The sequence below is a fragment of the Symphalangus syndactylus genome, chromosome 5 (assembly GCF_028878055.3).
Source record: "Symphalangus syndactylus isolate Jambi chromosome 5, NHGRI_mSymSyn1-v2.1_pri, whole genome shotgun sequence".
Taxonomy (NCBI): Eukaryota; Metazoa; Chordata; class Mammalia; order Primates; family Hylobatidae; genus Symphalangus; species Symphalangus syndactylus.
In genome coordinates this window covers 147,267,297-147,291,303 of record NC_072427.2, presented here as the reverse complement: position 1 = coordinate 147,291,303, position 24,007 = coordinate 147,267,297, and the positions used below count along the sequence as shown (strand labels likewise).

Below are 24,007 nucleotides of genomic sequence, written 5' to 3'. Positions count from 1 at the left end.
GCATTTCTAGAATATCTAACTGGCAAATTAAAACAGTTACTTTGTCAGTCATAACTGAAAATATATTCTACCTTCTAAAATACATTACTAAGCTAGTATAAAATAAGAAGATTCAGTTTTCAGCCAGGTGCAGTGGCTCATGCCTGTAAGCTTAGCACTTTAGGAGGCTGAGGTGGGCAGATCACCTGAGGTCAGGAGTTCAAGATTAGCATGGCCAATATGGTGAAACCCCATCTCTACTAAATATACAAAAATTAGCCGAGCGTGGTGGCAGGTGCCTGTAATCCCAGCTACTCGGGAGGCTGAGGCAGGATAATTACTTGAACCCGGGAGGCAGAGGTTGCAGTGAGCTGAGATTGCATCATTGCACTCCAGCCGGGGTGACAAGAGCAAGACTCCATCTCAAAAAAAGAAGACGATTCAGTTTTTTTGGCCATTATCCACATTTGCCATAGACTAAAGATAATTCCTACCAATCCTGTGTAAGATAACAAAAACATTTATATGAGACCCCCGTTTTTTTTTTTTAGAAGAGTAATCAACTTTGGACCTTGTAAATTAAGTATGTTTCTGGAAACCCCATAGTTGAGTTTACTAGGGAATAATTCTGAACTATCCCTAGCTGGACTGCAAAGGCTAATCACTCACACAGTTCATCTTGCACAGCTGGGTGGGAGCTATCCGGGGTAGTAGAGCTCCAAGCAAGGGTAGTCATATTCGGGGCCAGCTGGACTAGGTTTCCCTTGATTAGAATTCAAGGTGTTCTTATTCAAAGGCATCATCACCTCCCCGCCCTAACTCTCCACACTTGTCCTCAGTGCGGCTGGTAGAGCCCACTTCCTTGCCCAGTTTCTAGTCAATACCTGCCAAAGCGGTTGACAAAGAGTCCGACTGAAAAGGAGCCGATCATACCCCCGACGGAGAATATGGCCACAGACAAGGACCAGAGAGACGTGAGCAGCACCTCAGAGGGAGGGGCATTTCCCTTGTCCGTCAAAGTTTTATTGATAAATTCCTTTATGATCTGCAAAATAAAAGGTGGGAGGACAGACTACTATAGTTGGATGAGAACAAAAGATACAAATATGCTGGGTGCAGTGGCTCACGCCTGTAATCCCAGCACTTTGGAAGGCCGAGGTGGGTGGATCACCTGAGGTCAGGAGTTGGAGACCAACCTGACCAACATGGTGAAACCCCGTCTCTACTAAAAATACAAAATTAGCTAGTTGTGGTGGCGCATGCCTGTAATCCCAGCTACTGGGGAGGCTGAGGTAGCAGAATCGCTTGAACCCGTGGGGCGGAGTTTGCGATGAGCCGAGATAGCGCCATTGCACTCCGGCCTGGGTGACAGAGCGAGACTACATCTCAAAACAAACAAACAAAACAAAACAAATATTAGGGATCATTTCCTCTCTAGAGAATCAACGGAATAAATAGACGCGAATGGAAGAGGCAGATAACATATTGGAATTAATGTTAACTCTCTCTGGAATAGTACTTTTTCATTTGTCCTGAATATCCCAGTAGGTGGCAGCACTGATGTTCACCCCAGCCCTCTGCTAAGCGAACCCGGCCAGCTTTGTAACTAACCCCTAAGGGACAATACAGGAAGTGTATTACTATAGGGTGAAAGAGTGGGAGGAAGAACAGCACCGCCCAGGGTACAAGGAGTAAATGAGCTTGTTCCTTTGATTAAATTACCCCACTAATTTTCCCCACCAATATTGTCTCCATCTTCAGTCTTGGACAGGATAGATACAAAGTTTAATTCCCCCAGTCCGGGGGAGGGACCTTCACTAACTGTATTGCCCAGGATGGTGTTTAACTCCTGGGCTCAAGTGATCTTTAAGCCTCAGCCTCCGGAGTAGCTGGGATTCCAGGCAGGTGCCACCATGCCTGGCCTTAAATTCTGAATTCTTGAAATTCTACTTAAAAGAATAACTTCCTGGCCGGGCGCGGTGGCTCACGCTTGTAATCCCAGCACTTTGGGAGGCCGAGGCGGGCGGATCACGAGGTCAGGAGATCGAGACCACGGTGAAACCCCATCTCTACTAAAACTACAAAAAATTAGCCGGGCGTGGTGGCGGGCGCCTGTAGTCCCAGCTACTCGGAGAGGCTGAGGCAGGAGAATGGCGTGAACCCGGGAGGCGGAGCTTGCAGTGAGCCGAGATCGCGGCACTGCACTCCAGCCTGGGCGACAGAGCGAGACTCTGTCTCAAAAAAAAAAAAAAAAAAAGAATAACTTCCCTATTCCAGATTCTAATTCTTGTGGCCTGGCACTCACCGTCTCAGGAGCATTGATGACCCCAGTGTTGTAGCCAAATTGGAAAGAGCCGATTGTAGCAACTGTGATGGCAAAGATCAGAGCTGGGGTGATCTGGAGAGACAGAGGACAGGGAGGAGGGAATAGTCTTTAGAACTTGTGATTGGCCGGGCGCGGTGGCTCACGCTTGTAATCCCAGCACTTTGGGAGGCCGAGGCGGGCGGATCACGAGGTCAGGAGATCGAGACCACAGTGAAACCCCGTCTCTACTAAAAAATACAAAAAAAAATTAGCCGGGCGTGGTGGCGGGCGCCTGTAGTCCCAGCTACTCAGAGAGGCTGAGGCAGGAGAATGGCGTTAACCCGGGAGGCGGAGCTTGCAGTGAGCCGAGATTGCGCCACTGCACTCCAGCCTGGGCGAAAGAGCGAGACTCCGTCTCAAAAAAAAAAAAAAAAAAAAAAAAAACAAAAAAAAGAACTTGTGATTGATGACTGTTTCTTATTAATTATGGAGCTTTATTAGGAGAATCTGACCTATGAGTGGTATGAAAAGGACAAACATCCAGTGAGATTTAGGTAATTAATGGGGAAGACAAAGGAATAGATTATACTAAAGAACTTATCTGGAGATAAGAATGTGAAGTTAACTTGGTAAAAGTGGAAAAGAAAATTGGGGAAGGAAGAAGTTAAGAGAAACTGGGTTGGTCAGTTTGGAAATATTTATTTATTTATTTTATTTATTTATTTATTTTTTTTTTCTTGAGACGGAGTCTTTGCTCTTTCACCCAGGCTGGAGTGCAGTGGTGCAATCTCGGCTCACTGCAAGCTCCGCCTCCCGGGTTCACGCCATTCTCCTGCCTCAGCCTCTCCGAGTAGCTGGGACTACAGGCGCCCGCCACCATGCCCGGCTAATTTTTTGTATTTTTTAGTAGAGACGGGGTTTCACCGTGGTCTCGATCTCCTGACCTTGTGATCCGCCTGCCTCGGCCTCCCAAAGTGCTGGGATTACAGGCGTGAGCCACTGTGCCCGGCCGGTGAGTCTCTTATCTCCCAGGACCACGTAACCTACTGGATCTACTCACTGCATCCTGGCCCCATTTCAGTCTTCTGGTTTATTAAATACTGTTCTGCTATCCCTAACCTAACCCTCGGGTGGGGGAAGAAAGAACACTTGGCTCACTACAAACCTAACAAGACATTTCTGGCCGGGCATGGTGGCTCATGCCTGTCATCCCAGCACTTTGGGAAGCCGAGGCAGGTGGGCCAAGGCAGGTGGATCACCTGAGGTCAGGAGTTCGAGACCAGCCTGGCCAACATGGTGAAACCCCATCTCTACTAAAAACACAAAAATTAGCTGGGCATGGTGGGGTGTGCCTGTAATCCCAGCCACTAGGAGGGGCTGAAGCAGGAGGATCGCTTGACCCTGGGAGGCAGAGGTTGCAGTGAGCCAAGACCGCGATCGTGCCACTGCACTCCAGCCTGGGCAACAGAGCAAGACTCTGTCTCAAAAAAAAAAAAAAAAAAAATTGGAGAGACATTTCTTAGTGGGGAGAACCAGTCGTCTTCGGCTTGCCTGGAATAATTCAGCTGGGCAAGGGGATATTATTTTAGATTTCTGCCTTGGGGCAGCTCAATTTTTATACCTGAAGCTATTTTCTTTTTTTTTTTTTTTTTTTTTTGAGACGGAGTCTTGCTCTGTCGCCCAGGCTGGAGTGCAGTGGCGCAATCTCGGCTCACTGCAAGCTCTGCCTCCTGGGTTCACGCCATTCTTCTGCCTCAGCCTCTCCGAGTAGCTGGGACTACAGGTGCCCGCCACCACGCCCGGCTAATTTTTTTTGTATTTTTAGTAGAGACGGGGTTTCACCGTGGTCTCGATCTCCTGACCTCGTGATCCGCCTGCCTCGGCCTCCCAAAGTGCTGGGATTACAAGCGTGAGCCACCGCGCCCGGCCTACCTGAAGCCATTTTCTATGTCCTTCCCCGCACCCCCACCAATCCCTTCAACCTTTCCTATCTTAAATTCCTTTCCTTTCAGGTCAGACAGGGTAGATAATAGGCTGGGAGCTTCTTAGGAGAACTGACCTTGCCTGCAGCCTCCCAGATGTCTCAGTCACAACTAAGCATCGATACCCTGGAGGGCCCTGCCAGTACAGTGCTCTCTGTTAAATCTTTTTCCTTTTAGTAAAAGTCCCTTCTTTCTCCTCTCATCATTCACTATCCTTGAGAGCCTTTTTTTTTTCATTAGTCTTATAACTTTCCATCCCTTCTCTTATTTTCCTTCATTTTCTTCCTTGCTTTTTTGTACAGGTGGGATCTCACTGTGTTGCCCAAGGCTGGTCTCAAACTCCCGACCTCAAGTGATCCTCCTGCCTCAGCCTCCCAAATGCTGGGATTATTTTTAAAGGTTACAATTGGAATTAAACTGAGTCTCGAGAATCTAAAAAATGTGTTGACCTGGGCACAGTGGCTCACATCTATAATCCCAGCACTTTGGGAGGTCGAGCCAGAAGGATCACTTGAGCCTAGCAGTTTGAGACCAGCCTGGACAACACAGTGAGACCTCTTCTCTATCAAAAAAAAAAAAATTAGCTGGGTGTGGTAATGGCAGGCGCCTATAGATCTAGCTACTTGGGGGGCTGGGGTGGGAGGATCACTTGAGCCCAGGAGGTAGAAGCTGCAGTGAGCTATGATCGTGTCATTGCACTGCAGCCTGGGCAACAGAGTGAGACCCTGCCTTAAAAAAGAAAAAAAAAAAAAGCATGTTGAGCATATTGAGACAAGTGTTCCTTGAGCAAGCGGGACCTAGGAGGAACCTGATGCTCAAAAACCAGTTCTGGACTGGGCTGGCCCCCAAAGCAACAGAGATGTCCAAGCTTAGATAATCCTTCACTCTGGCCACTAGAGAAGAGTTGCTTAATATAACTGTTTGCTGATGTGCTTTGAGAGATTGGTTGGTTGAGCTGGGTCTTCAGTGTACTTTGAGAGGAGCCTGGCTCACTCACAGTCACAGCTCTGGTGATGAGGCATGAGGGGTTAAGTGTGTCAGGATGGGCCAGTGAGGCTAGATGCCCTCAAACACCTATGCTGTGTCATTTGATTCCTTTTGAAATCTTTCTGTATCTTTATTTAAAAAAAAAAAAAAGAGGAAATGTGAGGTGCGATGGGTAAATTTCAAAACAGAGTAAGTTAGTGAGAATGTTATAAAATTTACACCTACAGCCTGACCAGTATGGTGAAAGCCCGTCTCTACTAAAAATACAAAAATTAGCCGGCCATGATGGCGCACGCCTGTAGTCCCAGCTACTCAGGAGGCTGAGACAGGGACTCGCTTGAAACTGGGAGGCAGAGGTTGCAGTCAGCCGAGATTGCGTCACTGCACTCCAGCCTGGGTGTCAGCGAGACTGTCTCAAACAAACAAACAAAATTTACACCTAATACTTTAATGTAGGTCTGCCTAGAAAAAAAGGAATGAATAGAATAATTGTCTGAGGTCTCTTAGTTCCAAATGCAGTTATCTGCAGAACGTAAATCTCAATCCTAGAATCTAAATCTGCAGAATGTAAATCTCAATCCTAGTTTCATGCAGCTTTGTGGGATGGACGCTTGCTAGTATGATAACCAAGTAGAAAACAAACATAAAATCTAAAGTCAGGAAACACAAGGCTCTAAACGCATTGAGGTAAAGACAGGGAAAACTGTCTCTTTCATAAAACAATGTAAATGGCATTTCAAGACACTCACAAAAAGCTAGTAACTGCTCTAAAACTTTGCTTGCATCTGTAATATTCCTCATAAAGAACAACTTTTGTTAAAGCAACTTTTTAATCTTCCTTTATTAGGTTAGAGTAGGCAGAGTTCACTTTGAATTTGATAACACTGTAGAAAATAAGTCCTCAGGATTAAGAAAGAAAACATTTGAGAAATGTTGATTTTCCTGTCTAACCTAGGTTTAAATCATCCATCACTCTCGTTGATCCTGAAGGGCCTAATCCCAGCTCTCAGGCCCATCCCACTTTCAGGAAGGTCTTCCTTCCTCCTCCCTCTCCCTTCTTCAAAAATGAATCCATTCCACATCAGGGCTAGGTGAATTATCCTAAATTAAAATTTGAATCGTGTCAATGTCCTACTCAAATATCTTCAATGATTATTGAATAAAGCCTAGACCAGTACTGTCCAATACAAATATAATGTGAGCCACAGATGTAATTTTTTTTTTTTTTTTTGAGACGCAGTCTCACTTTATCACCCAGGCTTGTGTGCAGTGGCATGATCTCAGCTCACTGTAACCTCTGCCTCCCGGGTTCAAGCGATTCTCCTGCCTCAGCCTCCTGAGTAGCTGGGACTACAGGCATGTGCCACCACGCCCGGCTAATTTTTTGTATTTTTAGTAGAGATGAGGTTTCATCATGTTGGCTAGGCTGGTCTCGAACTCCTGACCTCGTGATCCACCTGTCTCGGCCTCCCAAACTGCTAGGATTACAGGCGTAAGCCACTGCTCCTGGCCCAACCACAGATGTAATTTAAAATTTTTCTGCTGGGTATGGTGGCTCACACCTGTAAGCCCAGCACTTTGGGAGGCTGAGGAGGGCAGATCACTTCAGTTCAGGAATTAAACATCAGCCTGGCCAATATCACCAAACCCCGTCTCTACTAAAGACACAAAAAAATTAGCCAGGCGTGGTGGCACACGCCTGTAATCCCAGCTATATGGGAGCCTGAGGCACGAAAATCACTTGAACCTGGGAGGCGGACGTTACAGTGAGCCTAGATCGTGCCACTGCACACCAGCCTGGGTGACCAAGTGAGACTTTGTCTCCAAAAAAAAAAAAGAAAATTTCAGTAGCCACATTAAAAAAATAAAAAGAAACCTATTGGCCAGGCACGGTGGCTCATGCCTATAATCCCAGCATTTTAGGAGGCCAAGGTAGGTGGATCACAAGATCAGGAGTTCAAGACCAGCCGGGCCAATATAGGGAAACCCCATCTCTACTAAAATTACAAAAATTATCCGAACGTGGTGGCACGCCTGTAATCCCAGCTATTCGGGAGGCTGAGGCAAGAGAATCGCTTGAACCTGGGAGGCAGAGGTTGCAGTGAGCCAATATCACGCCACTGCACTCCAGCCTGGGTGATAGTGAGACTCCATCTCAAAAAAAAAAAAAGTTAACGTGTTAACTAACTTGTGATAATAATTTCACAATATACATGTATATCAAAACATCATGTGCATATACTTTAAATGTATACAATTTTATTTGTCAATTATACTTCAGTAAAGCTGAAAAGATATTTTAAAAACTGTAATAAAATAAATGTAAGATAAAGTATTAAAAGATGGTTAACGTGGGCCAGGTGCAGTGGCTCACACTTGTAATCTTTGGGAGGCTGAGGCAGGAGGATCACCTGAAGTTGGGAGTTCAAGACCAGCCTGACCAACATGGAGAAACAACATCTCTACTAAAAATACAAAACTAGCCAGCCATAGTGGCACAAGCCTGTAATCCCAGCTATTTGGGAGGCTGAGGCAAGAGAATCACTTGAACCCAGGGGCGGAGGTTGTGGTGAGCCGAGATTGCACCATTGCACTCCAACTTGGGCAACAAGAGTGAAACTCCGTCTCAAAAAAAAAAATAAAAAGATGATTCACATGGTAACCATTTTTCTTCTTTTTTTTTTTTTTTTTTTTGAGATGAAGTCTCACTCTGGCTGGGATTATTGGCATACAACACCATGACTGGCTAATTTTTTATTTTTATTTTTTTTTTGAGATGGAGTCTCACTCTGTTGTCCAGGCTAGAGTGCAGTAGCGCAATCTTGGCTCACTGCAACCTCCGCCTCCTGCGTTCAAGCAATTCTCCTGTCTCAGCTTCCCAAATAGCTGGGACTACAGGTGCACGCCACCACGCCCGGTTAATTTTTGTGTTTTTAGTAGAGGCGGGGTTTTACCATATTGGTCAGTCTGGTCTCGAATTCCTGACCTCAGATGATCCACCCACCTCTGCCTTCCAAAGTGCTGGGATTATAGGTGTGAGCCACCATGCCCAGCCTAGGCCTTTTTGGTTGTTGTTGTTATGTGTTTTTACCACAATTTTTTTTTTTTTTTCGAGACAGAATCTCGCTCTGTCACCCATGCAGGAGTGCAGTGGCGAGATCTCGGCTTACTGCAATTTCCACCTCCCAGGTTCAAGCGATTCTCCTGCCTCAGCCTCCAGAGTAGCTGGGACTACAGGCGCCCGCCACCATGCCTGGTTAATTTCTGTATTTTTAGTAGAGACAGGGTTTCACCATATTGGCCAGGCTGGTCTTGAACTCCTGACCTTGTGATCCACCCGCCTCGGCCTCCCAAAGTGCTGGGATTACAGGTGTGAGCCAACGTGCCCGGCCCACAATTTAAAAAAAAAAAAAATGGAATTTGCCTTACTAGAATTTTGAACTTGGAAGACCAGGTACCCCTTTCTTCTTTCTTATTTCTCCCATTTCCCCCTTTTGCAATGGGAATGTCTAGCCTATGCCTGTCCCACCATTATAATATGGAAGCACATAACTTGTCTGGTTTCCCAGGCTCAGGTTGGAAAATATTTGCCTCAGGATTAATCATACCTCTTGTCTCACCCATACCAAATTCAGATGATATTCAGATGAAATTTTGGATTTGGAACTCATGCTGGAATGGGTTAAGATTTTAGGGCCTACAGGGATAGAGATAAATGTATTTTGGACGTGAGGACATACATTTTAGGGGGCCAGAGGACAAAGTGTTATGGACTAAATTGTGTCCTAAAATTCATATGTTGAAGCCCTAACCCCTAGTAACTTAGAATGGAACTGTATTTGGAGATGGGGCCTTTAAGGAGGTAATTAAGGTTACATGAGGTCGCTAGGGTGGGGCTCTAGTCCAATAGGACAGGTGTCCTTCTGAGAAGAGGAAGAGGCATTAGGCCTGTGAATAGAGAAAAGGCCATGTGAGGACACTAAGAAGATAGCCATCTGCTACTGAAGGGGAGAGGTCTCAGGAGAAACTAACCCTGCTGGCACCTTGATCTTGGATGTCCAGCATCTACAACTATGAGAAAACAAACTCCTGTTGTTGAAGCCACCTGTTTGTGGTATTTTGTTATGGCAGCTTTAGCAGACAATAAATATATAATGTCAAGTAATAAGGGAGCATTTTGAAGAATAAAATATCAAGGTAAGGTGATAAAGGGTTGGGGCTGGGGAAGATTAAGATAGAGTGGTTACGGTTCTTCTCTCAGTAGAGATGATACTTGAACAGAAACCTGAATCACACGAGGAAGTCGCTCTTGGGAGTATCTGAAAACAGCATTTCACACAGAAGGCATTTCAAACGCAGACACCAAAAGGAGGATTTGCTTGGCAGGGTGTCAAAAGGCGGATTTGGCAGGAGTGGAGTGAAGCAGGGGCAGAGTGGCAGGAGAAATGATGTTGAAGACAGCTAGGAGTCTGCTCATGCAGGACGCTGTAAGCAGTCAGGAACGTTCTGGTTTATATTCCGAATGTGACAGCCAGCCAGCAAGCTACGAAGCCATTTTAGTTTTTTGAGCAGAAGCATGACATGAGTTGATTTGTGTTTTTAAAAAAGTATGTGCTGTTGAATGCAGAAGATGCTGAAGGAGGGTGCTGTGGTTTAAATGTGTGTTCCCTCCAAAATTCACGCAGAAACTTAATCCTAATTGTGGTGATATTAAGAGGCAGGACGTTTTGGGAAGTGACTGAGTCATGAGGGCTCTGCCTCCATGGAGGAATTAATACCCATATAGAAGGGGCTTCGGAGGCCAGGCTTGATGGCTCATGCCTGTAATCTCAGCACTTTTGGAAGTCAAAGCAGGAGGATCGCTTGAATCCAGGAGTTCTTATTTCCCCCTTTTGGACCAGCCTGGGTGACACAAGGAGACACTGTCTCTATAAAAAAAAATAATAATAAATACAAAAAATTAGTGGGGCATGGTGGTTTGCACTTGTAGTCCCAGCTACTTGGGTGGCTGAGGTGGGAGGATCACTTGAGCCCAGGAGGTCAAGCCTGCAGTGAGCTGTGATTGCGCCACTGAACTCCAGCCTGGGAGACAGAGCCAGACCCTGTCTCAAAAAAAAAAAAAAAAAAAAAGGGGGTGAGGTGGCTTCAGAGAGTTTGCTCCTTTTTTTTTTTTTTGCCCTTCTGCCTTCCACCATATGAGGACACAGCACTCATCCCCCTAATGAGGACGGAGCAACAGTTGCCATCTTAGAAGCAGAGAGCTGCCCTCACCAAACATCAAACTTGCAGGCACCTTGAACTTCCCAGCATTCAGAACTGTGAGAAATACATTTCTACTGTTTATAGATTACTCAGTTTTTTTTTTGTTTTTTTTTTTTTTTTGAGACAGAGTTTCGCTCTTGTCGCCTAGTCTGGAGTGCAATGGCGTGGGCCCCGTCTCAGCTCACTGCAACCTCCGCCTCCTGCGTTCAAGCAATTCTCCTGCCTCAGCCTCCAGAGTAGCTGGGATTACAGGCACCTGCCACCACATCCACATCCGGCTAATTTTTGTATTTTTAGTAGAGACAGGGTTTCACCATGTTGGTCAGGCTGGTCTCAAACTCCTAACCTCAGGTGATCCACCTACCTGGGTCTCCCAAGGTGCTGGGATTACAGGCGTGAAGCACTGCGCCTGGCCTGTGTTGTTTTGTTATAGCAGCATGAACAGACTTAGACAGAGGGTAGGGATAGGAGCATAGAGTGGGTTGCTGTTGGATTTGAAATATATTTTCAAGGTGCAACTTACTGGTGGTCTAGATGTTGGGCACAAGAGAAAAAAAGGAGTCAAGAATGATCCTAAAGGTTTTGGCTGGAGCAACTGGAGAATTGGAGTTGCCATTTACCTCAGTCGGGAAAGCAGACAGAGACTTGAGGATCAAATCAAGACTTTTATTTTAGATGCGCTAAGTCTGAGATATTGTTAGGATATGCACTAAAAATAGAGTGTTCCCTTTCTCTTTCATCCCTGGATGCCGGGAACATAAAGATAAAAAACATGTTCCTCCCTTTAAGCTCTCATGGTGGTGAAGCGGATGGAGAGAGACTTATAAACAAGTGTTTTGCTTTGTTTTTTAATTAATAGGATTTATTGGGGGTGGGCAGTTTTAGTTGACAGAAAAATTGAGCAGAAAGTACACAGAGTTCCCACGTACCCCCCTTAACACCCCTAATACTAACATTCGCATTAGTGTGATACATCTCTTATATTATTATCATTATTATTTATTATTAGTATTATTTTTTTCTTGCACTCTGTCACCCAGGCTGGAGTTCAGTGCCGTGATCTCGGCTCACTGCAACCTCCACCTCCCAGGTTTAAGCGATTCTCCTGCCTCAGCCTCCCGAGCAGCTGGGATTACAGGCACCCGTCACCATGCCCGGCTAATTTTTGTATTTTTAGTAGAGATGGGGTTTTGCCATGTTGGCCAGGCTGGTGTTGAACTCCTGACCTCAGATGATCTGCCCGACTTGGCCTTCCAAAGTGCTAGGATTACAGGCATGAGCCACCTCGCCGAGCCACATCTGTCATGTTAATAATTGATGGGCTAATATTGATATATTATTATTACATAAAGTCCATAGTTTATATTCAAGTTCATTCTTTGTGTTGTATATTCTATGGGTTTGATAAATGTATATCATACAGAACAGCTTTACTGCCCTAAAAATCCCGTGTTCCAGGCTGGGCGCAGTGGCTCATGCCTGTAATCCCAGCACTTTGGGAGGCCAAGGTGGGCAGATCACGAGGTCAAGAGATCGAGACTAGCTCAACCAACATGGTGAAACCCTATCTCTACTAAAAATATAAAATTAGCTGAGCATAGTGGTGCATGCCTGTATTCCCAATTACTCAGGAGGCTGAGGCAGGAGAATTGACTGAACCCGGGAGGCAGAAGTTGCAGTGAGCCGAGATTGCACCATTGCACTCCAGCCTGGGGCAACAAGAGCAAAACTATGTCTCAAAAAAAAAAAAAAAAAAAAATCCCATGTTCCACCTCTCTTCCCTACTCCTCCAACCCCTGACAACCACTGATCTTTTTGCTGTCTTTTTGCATAGTTTTGCCTTTTCCAGAATGTCATACAGTTGGAATCATACATTATGTAGCCTTTTCAGATTGGCTTGTTTCACTTAGTGATATTCACTGAAGTTTCCTGCATGTCTTTTTGTGGCTCATTCCTTTTTATCATTGGATAATATTCCATTATTTGGATGCACCACAATTTATACATTCACCCTACCGAAGGACATCTTGGTAAGTTTTAGCAACTATGAATAAAACTGCTCTAAACATTCGTTTGCAGGTTTTCTTGAGGATGCGGGATTTCAAGTCATTTGCGTAAGTACCAAGGAGGGTGATTGTGGGATCACAGACAAGGGTTTTAAAAGTCACCTTCACTTGATCTTAGCCAAAAGGCCGAGAAGCGATAAAAGTCATCTTCTACACAAGTGCCAATATATAGACAACACAGATAAATGCTTGCATGAAGTGAAGACAGTTCTTTGAGTTCTTTTTCTCTAGCAGTGCTCTAAAGCTATAAATGTCCTTCTTTCTCTGTGTAGCTATTAGTGGGACACTATCACCAGGCTACCACCCCCTCCCCCCACTCACAGGAAAACAGCTACATGATGACTGAAGTGCTTAGCTGACTCACATCTACGCTTTCTTTTTCTCTCTCTTTTTTTTTTTTTTTGAGACGGAGTTTCGCTCTTGTTTTCCAGGCTGGAGTGCAATGGTGTGATCTCAGCTCATCACAACCTCCGCCTCCCGCGTTCAAGCGATTCTCCCGCCTCAGCCTCCTGAGTAGCTGGGATTACAGGCATGTGCCACCACACCCAGCTAATTTTATATTTTTTAGTAGAGACAGGGTTTCTACATGTTGATCAGGCTGGTCTTGAACTCCTGACCTCAGGTGATCCGCCCGCCTCAGCCTCCTAAAGTGCTGGGATTACAGGTGTGAGCCACAGCGCCCGGCCACATAATGTTTTAATATAGGCATGCAATGTAAAATAATCACCTCATGGAGAATGGGGTATCCATCCCCTCAAGCATTTAGGCTTTGAGTTACCCCCTCATCTTTTTAGACCCTCAGACAACTCAGTCAGCTGACCAATCCTTCCTGAGAAATAAATGTTCTTTTTTACCCTTTTTTATGTCTTCCTGAGGAAGGCTGAGGGTGAATGAAGCACATTAGACTCAGAATAGCTGCTGAGTAAGAAAGCTGGTGGGGAAAACAGAGAATTTGCTGGAGGCATGGGAGGGGCATGCTGTAATGAGTGGGAATGTCACAGGCACTGTTTCAAAAAGAGTGGATAAAAGTCTGAGAATGCGGCTGTAAGGGCTACTGGAAGGCTCCTCCGGCAGGGGACAGGATGTGAGCCCCTGGAATAGACTCATAAAAGAAAATGTTAGCACATACCATTGAATTCGCTGCGACACATGAGAAAATATGGGAAAGCAGGAGAGTGGAAGAAAATGTAAAGACCCCCCTCCTCCCCAGACAGAATGCTGTGTAGTGGGGGAGAGTGGAAAATCAGTCCAAGAAAAGTAGGCAAACGGACCCAAAGATGAAGAGGAAGAAAAGAAACAGCAACACGAAAAAAAAAAAGCCACCAGATTTGTTGCAACGTTGATGTAAACCTGGCCCTCTTCCTGAGCCAATGACCCAGGGTTTCCACTTCCCTTTACTGTCATCTTGCTCAAGTCTAGAAGCTGAATTATCATCATCAACTCGACATGAGGGGATAAGCTCTGGATGCACTCATCAGATGCTCATCAGACGTTCCAATTACAAAACTGCACCTCTTCGTAGTGCTGGGGCGGTTAGAATGCAAACATTTCAAGAAAAAAAACATTGTTTCCTAGTGGTGATAGAATTGAGGGTGAGTTCTTCCCTCCTTTATTTGTGTCTTTTCCTTTGTTTTTTCTTCTTTACTGAAGTACACATACAATAAAGCAGATAAAAATGCACTAATCTGGAGTTTCCAGTTGGGTGAATATTTATATCTGTATTCACAGGTATAACCATTAACCAGATCAAGATCTAGATTCTTTTTTTTTTTATGGTGAAAAGATATATATATATATATATATATATATATATATATATATATTTAGAATTAGGCAGCTGGACTCAGTTTAGATGATTCCAATTTTGATGGCAACATCCAAAGCATCGTAATCAGGAGCCAGTCGAACATATGCCTTCTTCTCTCCATCAGGCCAAATCAGGGTGTTGACCTTGGCCACATCAATGTCATAGAGCATCTACACAGCCTGTTTAATCTGGTGCTTGTTGGCTTTAACATCCACAATGAACACAAGTGTGTTGTTGTCTTCTATCTTCTTCATGGCAGACTCAGTGGTCAGCGGAAACTTGATGATAGCATAGTGGTCAAGCTTGTTTCTCCTGGGAGCGCTCTTCCGAGGATATTTAGGCTGTCTCCGGAGTCGCAGTGTCTTGGGCCGCCGGAAGGTGGGTGGCGTGCGGATCTTCTTTTTTCTGTGGCTGTGGAAACCTTTCAACACTGTCTTCTTGGCCTTTAAAGCTTTCGCTTTGGTTTCGGCTTTAGGAGGGGCGGGAGCTTCCTTCTTCGCTTTCGGCGCCGTCTCGTGAAAAAACAAGATCTAGATTCTTTAACATTTCTTGCTCCTCAAAAGGTTTCCTAGTGCTGGTTCCAGTCTATAGCCTCCTTCTCCAGAAGAAACTACTATTTTTACTTCTGCCATCATCAATAAATTTTGTTGTTCTTGACCTTTAGGTGGAACCATACAGTATGTACTCTTTTGTGCTCAGATGTTTTTTTCACTGAGCATCGTGTCTACGAGTACTACTGTGGTGGTGTTGGTCGTTCATTCCTTCTTACTGCTGAGTAGTATTACACTTTTGGCTATGACAACATTTACTTATCTATTCTCCCACTGATGTACGCATCATTGTTTCCAGTTCAAGCTATTATAAACATTCCTGATATTTGCCGAATGCATGAATTCTTTTCTCTCGGTTGTATACTTGTTGTATGTTTAGGAATGAGATTGCTGGGTTGCTATTTTTTGCCAGTAAATAGTAAATTCCTTTTTTTTTTTTTTTTAGACAAGGTCTCACTCTGTCACCCAGGCTGGAGTTCAGTGGCACAATCTCGGCTCATTGCAGCCTCCACCTCCCAGGTTTAAGCAGTTTTCGTGCCTCAGCCTCCTGAGTAGCTGGGATTACAGGCAAATGCCACCACATCCAGCTAATTTTTACATTTTTAGTAGAGAGGAGTTTCACAATATTGGCCGGGCTGGTCTTGAACCCCTGACCTCAGCTGATCCACCCGCCTTGGCCTCCCAAAGTGCTGGGATTACAGGTGTGAGCCACCACGCCGGGCTGCAAATCGTAAATTCTAAGCAAAAGCAAGTGAGCTACATCTTTGTCTTAATATGTATATGGTATTTTAATAATCTTTTTATACATTATTTCGATTGGTCCTCAAAACTTTTATGGGAAGTAAGTAAAGTAGTTAACATTATCACCATTTTATAGGTGCAAAAACTGAAAGAGAATTTAAATGATCAATTTAAGGTCAGAATATTAATAAGTTGTGAATTACGACTAGAAGCTGCATTTTCTGATCCCTAGCCAAGTTCATTTTTCCTATACATTCCTTCTATTTCACTAGCCTTGTGAATGGGGAGGTCACCCAATCATCCCGTTTGCCCAGGACTATCTCAGTTTTAGCACTGAAAGTACCTGGGTAAACCTCTATGGTTGGTCATTTTACCAAACCAAGAAAGGGGTCAATGTATATAACAGCTTGCAAATGGCAGAGAAAAACAAAACCAACTTGATTTAGTTTATTCATGCTCCTCCATTCCCAAAGGAAAGTTATTTTTAATCAAGGAACAATAAAATATCCATACATTTATGTACTATGTATGTCAACTGTATTGCTTGACTTCAGAAATCATCTAGACTAGTGCTACTCAAATTGTGGTCCAGGGACCAGCAGCATCAGGATCTCCCAGGATCCTGTTAGAAATGCAAACTCAATCACAAGGAAGGGAAAATAGATGACAGGTTAATTTACAACAGAAAGGATTTGCTGAATGAGTTTTGCCAGCAGGGACTGGATTTGGGCTCCCAATTTGTGTTTTCTTAGGGTTTTGTGTAACTTGGCTGGTATCAGTCTTCATAGTTTCTCTGTACTCTGTTCTAGGACTCAGTCCAAAAGGTCACCTTCCAACTCCAATCTGGCTTCTCTTAGCCCATCTATTCTGGCTCTCTCTTTTCCTTCCCCTCATTCTTCCCCAGAGAGAGGTTGCTATGGGGATGGCATCGTCATAGAAAGCCAGCTGGTAGAGAGAAGCAGTGACAGAAGCAGAAACAAAAGTGTGCAGAAAGAAAAAAGACGAAGGTAAAAACAATAGGCACAGACAGGTGAGAATTGAGACGGTCAAAAGAGGAACTACACAGGTGATAAAATGCCATCAACACATTTACTTCTAGAAATGGATGGAGGCATTGTCCACAGTTAGAGGAACACAGCAGAAGAACCAAGGCAACAGATGTGAGCAAACCCAGGGACCTGAAATAGATGTGGAGACACAGGAGGAGAGAGACACGGTCAGATGACAAACCTAATTTGCAGGATTCTGCAGAAAGCAGCTGCAGACAGAATCTAGCTAAGCATAGAGACTGTTTCAAGGCAGCGTTTATTTATCCTCTTCTGCCTCCCTGAGTCATTTCTATTTCCAAGGGGTGAACCAGTGGGAGGTTATAAAGGAGTTACCTTCACTTCCTTATTGTTTTCCACTTTGTTTTCTTGCCTGTCATCTTTTTTTTTTTTTTTTTTTTTTTAGACAGAGTCTCGCTCTGTCGCCCAGGCTGGAGTGCAGTGGCGCGATCTCGGCTCACTGCAAGCTCCGCCTCCCGGGTTCACGCCATTCTCCTGCCTCAGCCTCTCCGAGTAGCTGGGACTACAGGCGCCCGCCACCACGCCTGGCTAATTTTTTGTATTTTTAGTAGAGACGGGGTTTCACCGTGGTCTCAATCTCCTGACCTGGTGATCCGCCTGCCTCGGCCTCCCAAAGTGCTGGGATTACAAGCGTGAGCCACCGCGCCCGGCTGCCTGTCATCTTCTGACATGCACAGAAAGGAACCTCCCTAGGACAACCAAACGCCAGGAATATGTCCCTTAGACACAACTCTTATATCTTGACTCTTCTCCTGCCATCTCTTCAATATTTGTATCTCAGTTTGTCTTTTTTTATTATTTTTTTACAATTCCCTTTCTTGTTCTTTTGTTTTTTTTTTTCCATTTGCCCCAGGTAGCCACCAACTTAATGCTCCTTACATCTATCCCATCCTCTTTTCCAGTCTCTATTACCTAGGCATCCTTGTCCCTGCCCATCCGAGCCAAAAATTTTGCTTTTTCCATTTTTTTTTTTTTTTTTTTTTTTTTTGAGACAGAGTTTTTGCTCTTGTTGCCCAGGCTGGAGTGCAATGGTGCAGTCTCAGCTCACTGCAACCTCCACCCCCTGGGTTCAAGCAATTCTCATGCCTCAGCCTCCCAAGTAGCTGGGACTACAGGTGCCCGCCACCATGCCCGGCTAATTTTTGTATTTTTAGTAGAGATGGGGTTTCACCATGTTGGCCAGGATGATCTCGATCTTTTGACCTCGTGATCCACCCACCTCGGCCTCCCAAAGTGCTGGGATTATAGGCGTGAGCCACCAGGCCAGGCCATTTATTTATTATTTATTTATTTTTAAAGCTAGTCAAGTGAAGCTATGAGAGTGGAGAAGGAACAAAGAAAATTGTTACTGGTTGTGATCAATTAGTTGTAAGGACCACTGCATTCAGACCAGCTATGAAGTCAAATCTTAGGGCATCGTTTTCTCTGTCACAGCACCTACATACTACTTGTATTCCAGATGCATCAAATGTGTCTCTTTTATCCTAGATGCTTTGCCTCAATTAAAATGTTTTTTCTTGCTGTGTGCTTTTTTCACTTTTGCTTTTCCATTGTTTTCCTCGACCTCAACCCTGAACCCCAACTTGGTTGCTTCAGAGGCTTTCTGGAGAGAAACACACTTGGTACAACAGCGGAAAGCGTTTTCTGCAAGCAATCTTCCCTTACCTGTGTTTTTATAACAAACACAAGGTTGGAAGTTAGAAAACATAAGGATCAGCACAGACTGTGGTACAGAGTATGCTATAGACTGTGCTGAAAACTTAAGTTATTAAACCTGTGTCTCAGTTCTCTAATTCTAGAAGGTGGTCTTATGGCTGAAGAAGGATACTAGCTATTTTATTCTGTGCAGTCTCAAGGGTTCTACAAATACACTGTCCAAACACATACTTCCTGATCCATGCATCCGAAGTAGTCATTACCCCAGAAGAAAGGTGAAAAATTATATAAATATTTCAACTACAAATCAGGTATTCACTTATCAGTCCTCTTTCAAATATATACTTGAAACTGCCAAGTTTTTGGAGCCTTTCCCTGGTTCATGTTTGGGTCTGGAACATATAGACATAGTCAATATATAATTTAATAAATGACTGGCTGACTGAATAAATCTCTAGCTCTAAATATAAAAGCATTGAGATCAGGAAACATTACTGTCCTCTATCTTAAAAAGAATGAAAACGTAATAAGTAAAACAGCATTAGGAAAAGGTTATTTTTGCCACTAGATTCTAAGTGGTAACATAGAATTTGAAGAATCAGAAGCATGTGAAAAGAGTGACTTAGTTGTATCTGGGTATGACTGAGAAAGAATTTTTCTCCCCTTTCATCTTTTAATCTCCATCAGACATTGCTCCTCTCAGGTAGCCTGAGAATGAAGCTATTTACTTTTGTCTCATTAGTTCTTCTTTGATCCTGACAGCTGCAGTCAATACAAAAGAAATACCACAGCCCCAGGAAAAGATTCCAATGTCCTCACGTGGAGGACGTGCAGAGAACAGCATCATTCTTTGTCTCCCACATTCTTATCTACCTGGTGACAGGACAGTGACTTCTGCCCCCATCTCTCTCACTAATAAGTAGCAAGTCAACATGATTAGTATAGCCTCATTCCAAAATAGCTACATGTCTCACTAGGGGTCCTAAAAGATAAGAACAGAGCTTCTAGTTTAAGTTGTATTGTATTTACTTGGTTTTTAGAGATGATGGAAGAAAAGCAGGATTACTTACCTCCTCAAGAGAAACCTTACAACTGTAACAAATGAATAAACGTGGGGAAGAGAAATAAAAGGCCAGAAAGGAAAATGAGATATGGTGAAAGTATAATTTTTCTTTAAATAACAGTATATGAACATAGTGTCCAAATTTAATCACTGGGCACTGTAAATATTTTAAAAATTATGAAGATTGAGAATGGTGACAGAAAAATGTAAACTTTTCCATTTTACAAAAGTGAAAAAAAGCAGTGCTTCATTTTTTCCCCACTAAAGTCTAGAAAGATTATTCACAGATGATTTGTATGTAATAAAAGAAGAGAGCAGTGATTAGTTGGAAGTAGAATTATTTCATTAAGTTTAAAACTTATCTAACTTTTTCCCATAAAGTTAATAAAATCAGAGAAATACCATAGTCCTAAATATAGGTATTACTGACATTTGGGGCCAGACAATTATTTGTTACAGAGGCTTGTCCCATGCATTACGGAATGTTTAGCAGAATCCCTTGTCTCTGCCCACTAGAAGCATGTAATCCCTTTCCTGTAATCACCACTGTTTGAGAACCACTGCCTTAGACACCATGCACCTTGATTTCAGCAAGACATCTCAGAAAATCTCCAATGAGATCCTGTGCAAAATGCTGAAATACCTCACCCGTCTGACACTCAACTGTTTGGGAAACTCATTTATTTTGTATATGGTCTAGAGGAAACAAAGAAAAAAGAAAGGTTTTCTCACTAAAATTCAAAGCACAACTCATAGAAAGGCTTTGGTCTCTCTCAGGAAGCACATACTCTGTCTCTCCTTTTGAATTATTGCAAAATATCCCAAACATACAAAGCAAAATGTTAATATCTGATAGCTTCAATTGGTTATTTGATTTCCAAATCCAACAATGGATTAGATGAAAATAAGAAGAGACATTGTATGCCACAGGTAGGAACACTGACACACTAATGACAATAAGAAAGAAAACAGGGCTGGGCATGGTGGCTCATGCCTGTAATCCCAGCACTTTAGGAGCCCCAGGTGGGCAGATCATGAGGTCAGGAGTTTGAGACCAGCCTGACCAACATGGTGAAACCTCATCTCTACTAAAATTACAAAAATTAGCTGGGCATGGTGGCGCACGCCTGTAATCCCAGCTACTCAGGAGGCTGAGGCAGGAGAATTGCTTGAACCCGGGAGGTGGAGGTTACAGATCATGCCATTGCACTCCAGCCAGAGCAACAGAGAGAGACTCCATTTCAAAAAAAAATAAAAATTGGCCAGGCGTGGTGGCTCAAGCCTGTAATCCTAGCACTTTGGGAGGCCGAGGTGGGCGGATCACGAGATCAGGAGTTCAAGACCATCCTGGCCAACATAGTGAAACCCTGTCTCTACTAAAAATACAAAAAAATTAGCACGGTGTGGTGGCAGGCGCCTGTAGTCCCAGCTACTCGGGAGGCTGAGGCAGGAGAATGGCGTGAACCCGTGAGGCGGAGCTTGCAGTAAGCCGAGATGGTGCCATTGCACTCCAGCCTGGGGAACAGAGCCAGACTCGGTCTCAAAAAAAAAAAAAAAAAAAACAAAATTAGCCAGGCGTGGTGGCGCGCCTGTAGTCCCAGCTACTTGGGAGGCTGAGGCAGGAGAATCTCTTGAACCCAGGAGATGGAGGTTGCAGTGAGCCAAGATCTCACCACTACACTGCAGCCTGGGTGACAGAGCAAGATGCTGTCTCAAAAAAAGAACAAGAAAGAAAACAGATGAATTATAAAAGGCAAACATATTTCTGAAAGAATGGCAAATCCGAGGGATGACAGTCCTACATTTTGTATATGATTATTCTGGTCACATTAGTCCTTGGCATCCTACCTTATATGGCATATGACCAACCAGGATGATGACATGTCTAGAAACAGGTCATGAAGAACAGCTGGAGAAACTAGAATTGATTGTTTAGCTCAGAAAATAAAAGATGTTGGGAGAGAATGTGATAACTTTCTTCCAATATTGAATGTGCTTACAAAAGTGTGTACTTTTCAGGAACCCCGAATGGAAATGGGCATCAAATTTATATAACATTTATAGTCACCTTAGTGTAACTGCAAGAACTTTCTGATAACTAGAGCTATCCAAAATATAATGGGCTGTCTTGTAAGTTAGTTAAGTTTGTCACTGATGGCTTTCCCCCTGACTTCCAGAGTCAATATCACTTGATCTTGGCCGAAAGGCTGAGAAGTGATTAGAGTCATATATCTATAGCCTGTCTTATTTGTACCTGGGTGGTCAAAAAGCCTCTCAAATTAAGCATAGCCAAAGGAGAAGTCCTGTTTATCTTTCAAACTCCCAAATCTTTTCCTTCTCTAGTCTTTTATATCTCAGTAAATATTTTATCACTATTCACCAAATTGCAAAAGCTAGGAGTTATTCAGGATTTTTCTCTTTCCCACACCTTCCATATCTAATCCACCAACAAAAACTGTTACCTTTATCTCCAAAATACTCTTAGATTCCTTCCACTCGCACATGTCTGATACACTATACTTGTCAAAGCCATTATAAACTGTCCCTTGATCTACTGAAGTAGTCTCCTAATGAGTCTCACTGATTCCTCTCTCTTCTTTTGTTTTTTGTTTGTTTGTTTTTTGAGATGGAGTTTCACTCTGGTTGCCCAGGCTGGAGTGCAATGGCCCACGAGTGCAATGGCTCAAAATGGAGTGTGATCTCGGCTCATGGCAACCTCCGCCTCCTGTGTTCAAGCAATTCTCCTGCCTCAGCCTCCCAAGTAGCTGGGATTACAGGCATGTACCACCACACCCGGCTAATTTTGTATTTTTAGTAAAGATGGGGTTTTTCCATGTTGGTCAGGCTGGTCTCAAACTCCTGGCCTCAGTTGATCTGCCCACCTTGACCTCCCGAAATTCTGGGATTACAGGCATCTCACTTTATTTTTTTATTTTTTGAGATGGAGTCTCACTGTGTCACCCAGGCTGGAGTGTACTGGCGCGATCTCAGCTCAATGCAACCTCCGCCTCCCGTGTTCAAGCAATTCTCTGCCTCAGCCTCCTGAGTAGCTGGGATTACGGGTGCCTGCCACCATGACCGGCTAATTTTTGTATTTTTAGTAGAAACAGGGTTTCACCATGTTGGCGAGGCTGGTCTTGAACTCCTGACCTCGTGACCCACCGACCTCGGCCTCCCAAAGGGCTAGGATTACAGGCATGAGCCACCGCGTCCAGCCAGGTATCTCATTTTACATATAGCTTGGGAAATCAATGAGCGTCATCTGCCCAGTAAGATGTCTTCATCACTTCCCAGAGTAACCCCTTGATTCCCACTCTGGACATTAGGCATTCCATCTTTACATCCTCTTAAGACAGTTAAGTCAATTTTAATTTCTTTTCAGGGAGGGCAGGTAAAACAAAATCATGCTTCCTCTATTTGTTTTCATTTTTATTTCTTGGAGATGGGGTCTCCCTGTGTTGCCCACAGACTGGTCTCAAACTCCTGAGTTCAAGCCATCTTCCTGCCTCAGCCTCCAAAAGTGCTGGGATTACAAGCATGAGCCACTGCGCCCAACTCTCTGTTTGTTTTTTGATGACCACCCCCTTGCTTCCCAAATGGCTGTATCAGCAAAGTTGGGAGCTTAAGAAGAAATCTAAACAGGCCATTACTACCCCTGCAGCTGCCTATTCTCCTCAACCAGTGTGATGCCCCCCTTACCCTAAACGTTTACACATTTACCACTGCTTCTTCCACAAATGCTCCTTTTTTTTCTTTTTCTTTGTTTTTGTTGAGATAGGGTCTCACTCTGATGCCCAGGCTGGAGTGCAGTTGCACGATTTCAGCTCACTGCAACCTCTGCCTCCCAGGTTGAAACGATTCTCCTGTCTCAGCCTCCTGAGTAGCTGGGATTACAGGCTCGCTCCACCAGCCCGGCTAATTTTTGTATTTTTAGGAGAGATGGGATTTCGCCATGTTGGCCAGGCTGGTCTCGAAATCCTGACCTCAGGTGACCCGCCTTAGCCTCTCGAAGTGCTGGGATTACAGGTGTGAGCCACCGCGCCTGGCTTACAAAAGCTCCCTCTGAATGCACCAGCCTCACAACATGAAGTAGACTTTTAAAAAATCATTTTATAATTATAATTAGCCATACCATATTGTAAAAATTTTTATATTTTTAATGCAAAACCAGACACGTAAAATTCTGACTAATTTGGTTACACGTATTTAACAAAGTCATTTTCCAAAACTTCAGCTTTCATGGGTTTTGTTTCCTAAAACTGGTTTTCTTAAGAATGTGCCTGGCCAGTCGTAGTGTGTGTGCCTATATTCCCAGGTAGTTGGGAGGCTTAGGCGGGAGGATCACTTGAGGCCAGCAGTTCTGGGCTGAAGTTCACTTTGCACATCAGGTGTTGACACTAAGTTTGGCATCAGTATGATAATCTCCCATGAGCGGAGGACCACAAGGTTACCTAAGGAGAAGTGAACTAGCTTCTCCACAGATCATGGCCCATATAAGTCCCGTGCTGATCCATAGTGGGATGGCACCTTTGAATAGCCAG

The 24,007-nt window shown here is 44.0% G+C and overlaps 1 protein-coding gene and 1 pseudogene across 4 annotated transcripts in view; both read right to left on the bottom strand.

The window, feature by feature from the left end:
* Positions 1 to 24,007, bottom strand: part of LOC129483411 (solute carrier family 2, facilitated glucose transporter member 3-like) — a 56,902-nt gene that overhangs the window by 18,293 nt on the left and 14,602 nt on the right. For all 4 annotated transcript variants that reach the window (XM_055280758.2, XM_055280759.2, XM_063639698.1 and 1 more), the window contains 2 exons: positions 2,285 to 2,377; positions 864 to 1,024 (listed from right to left, as the gene is read on the bottom strand). In XM_055280758.2, the coding sequence (XP_055136733.2) occupies positions 864 to 1,024; positions 2,285 to 2,377 (254 nt within the window). The remainder of the gene's footprint in view (positions 1 to 863; positions 1,025 to 2,284; positions 2,378 to 24,007) is intronic.
* On the bottom strand, positions 14,395 to 21,970 carry LOC134736753 (large ribosomal subunit protein uL23-like; annotated as a pseudogene).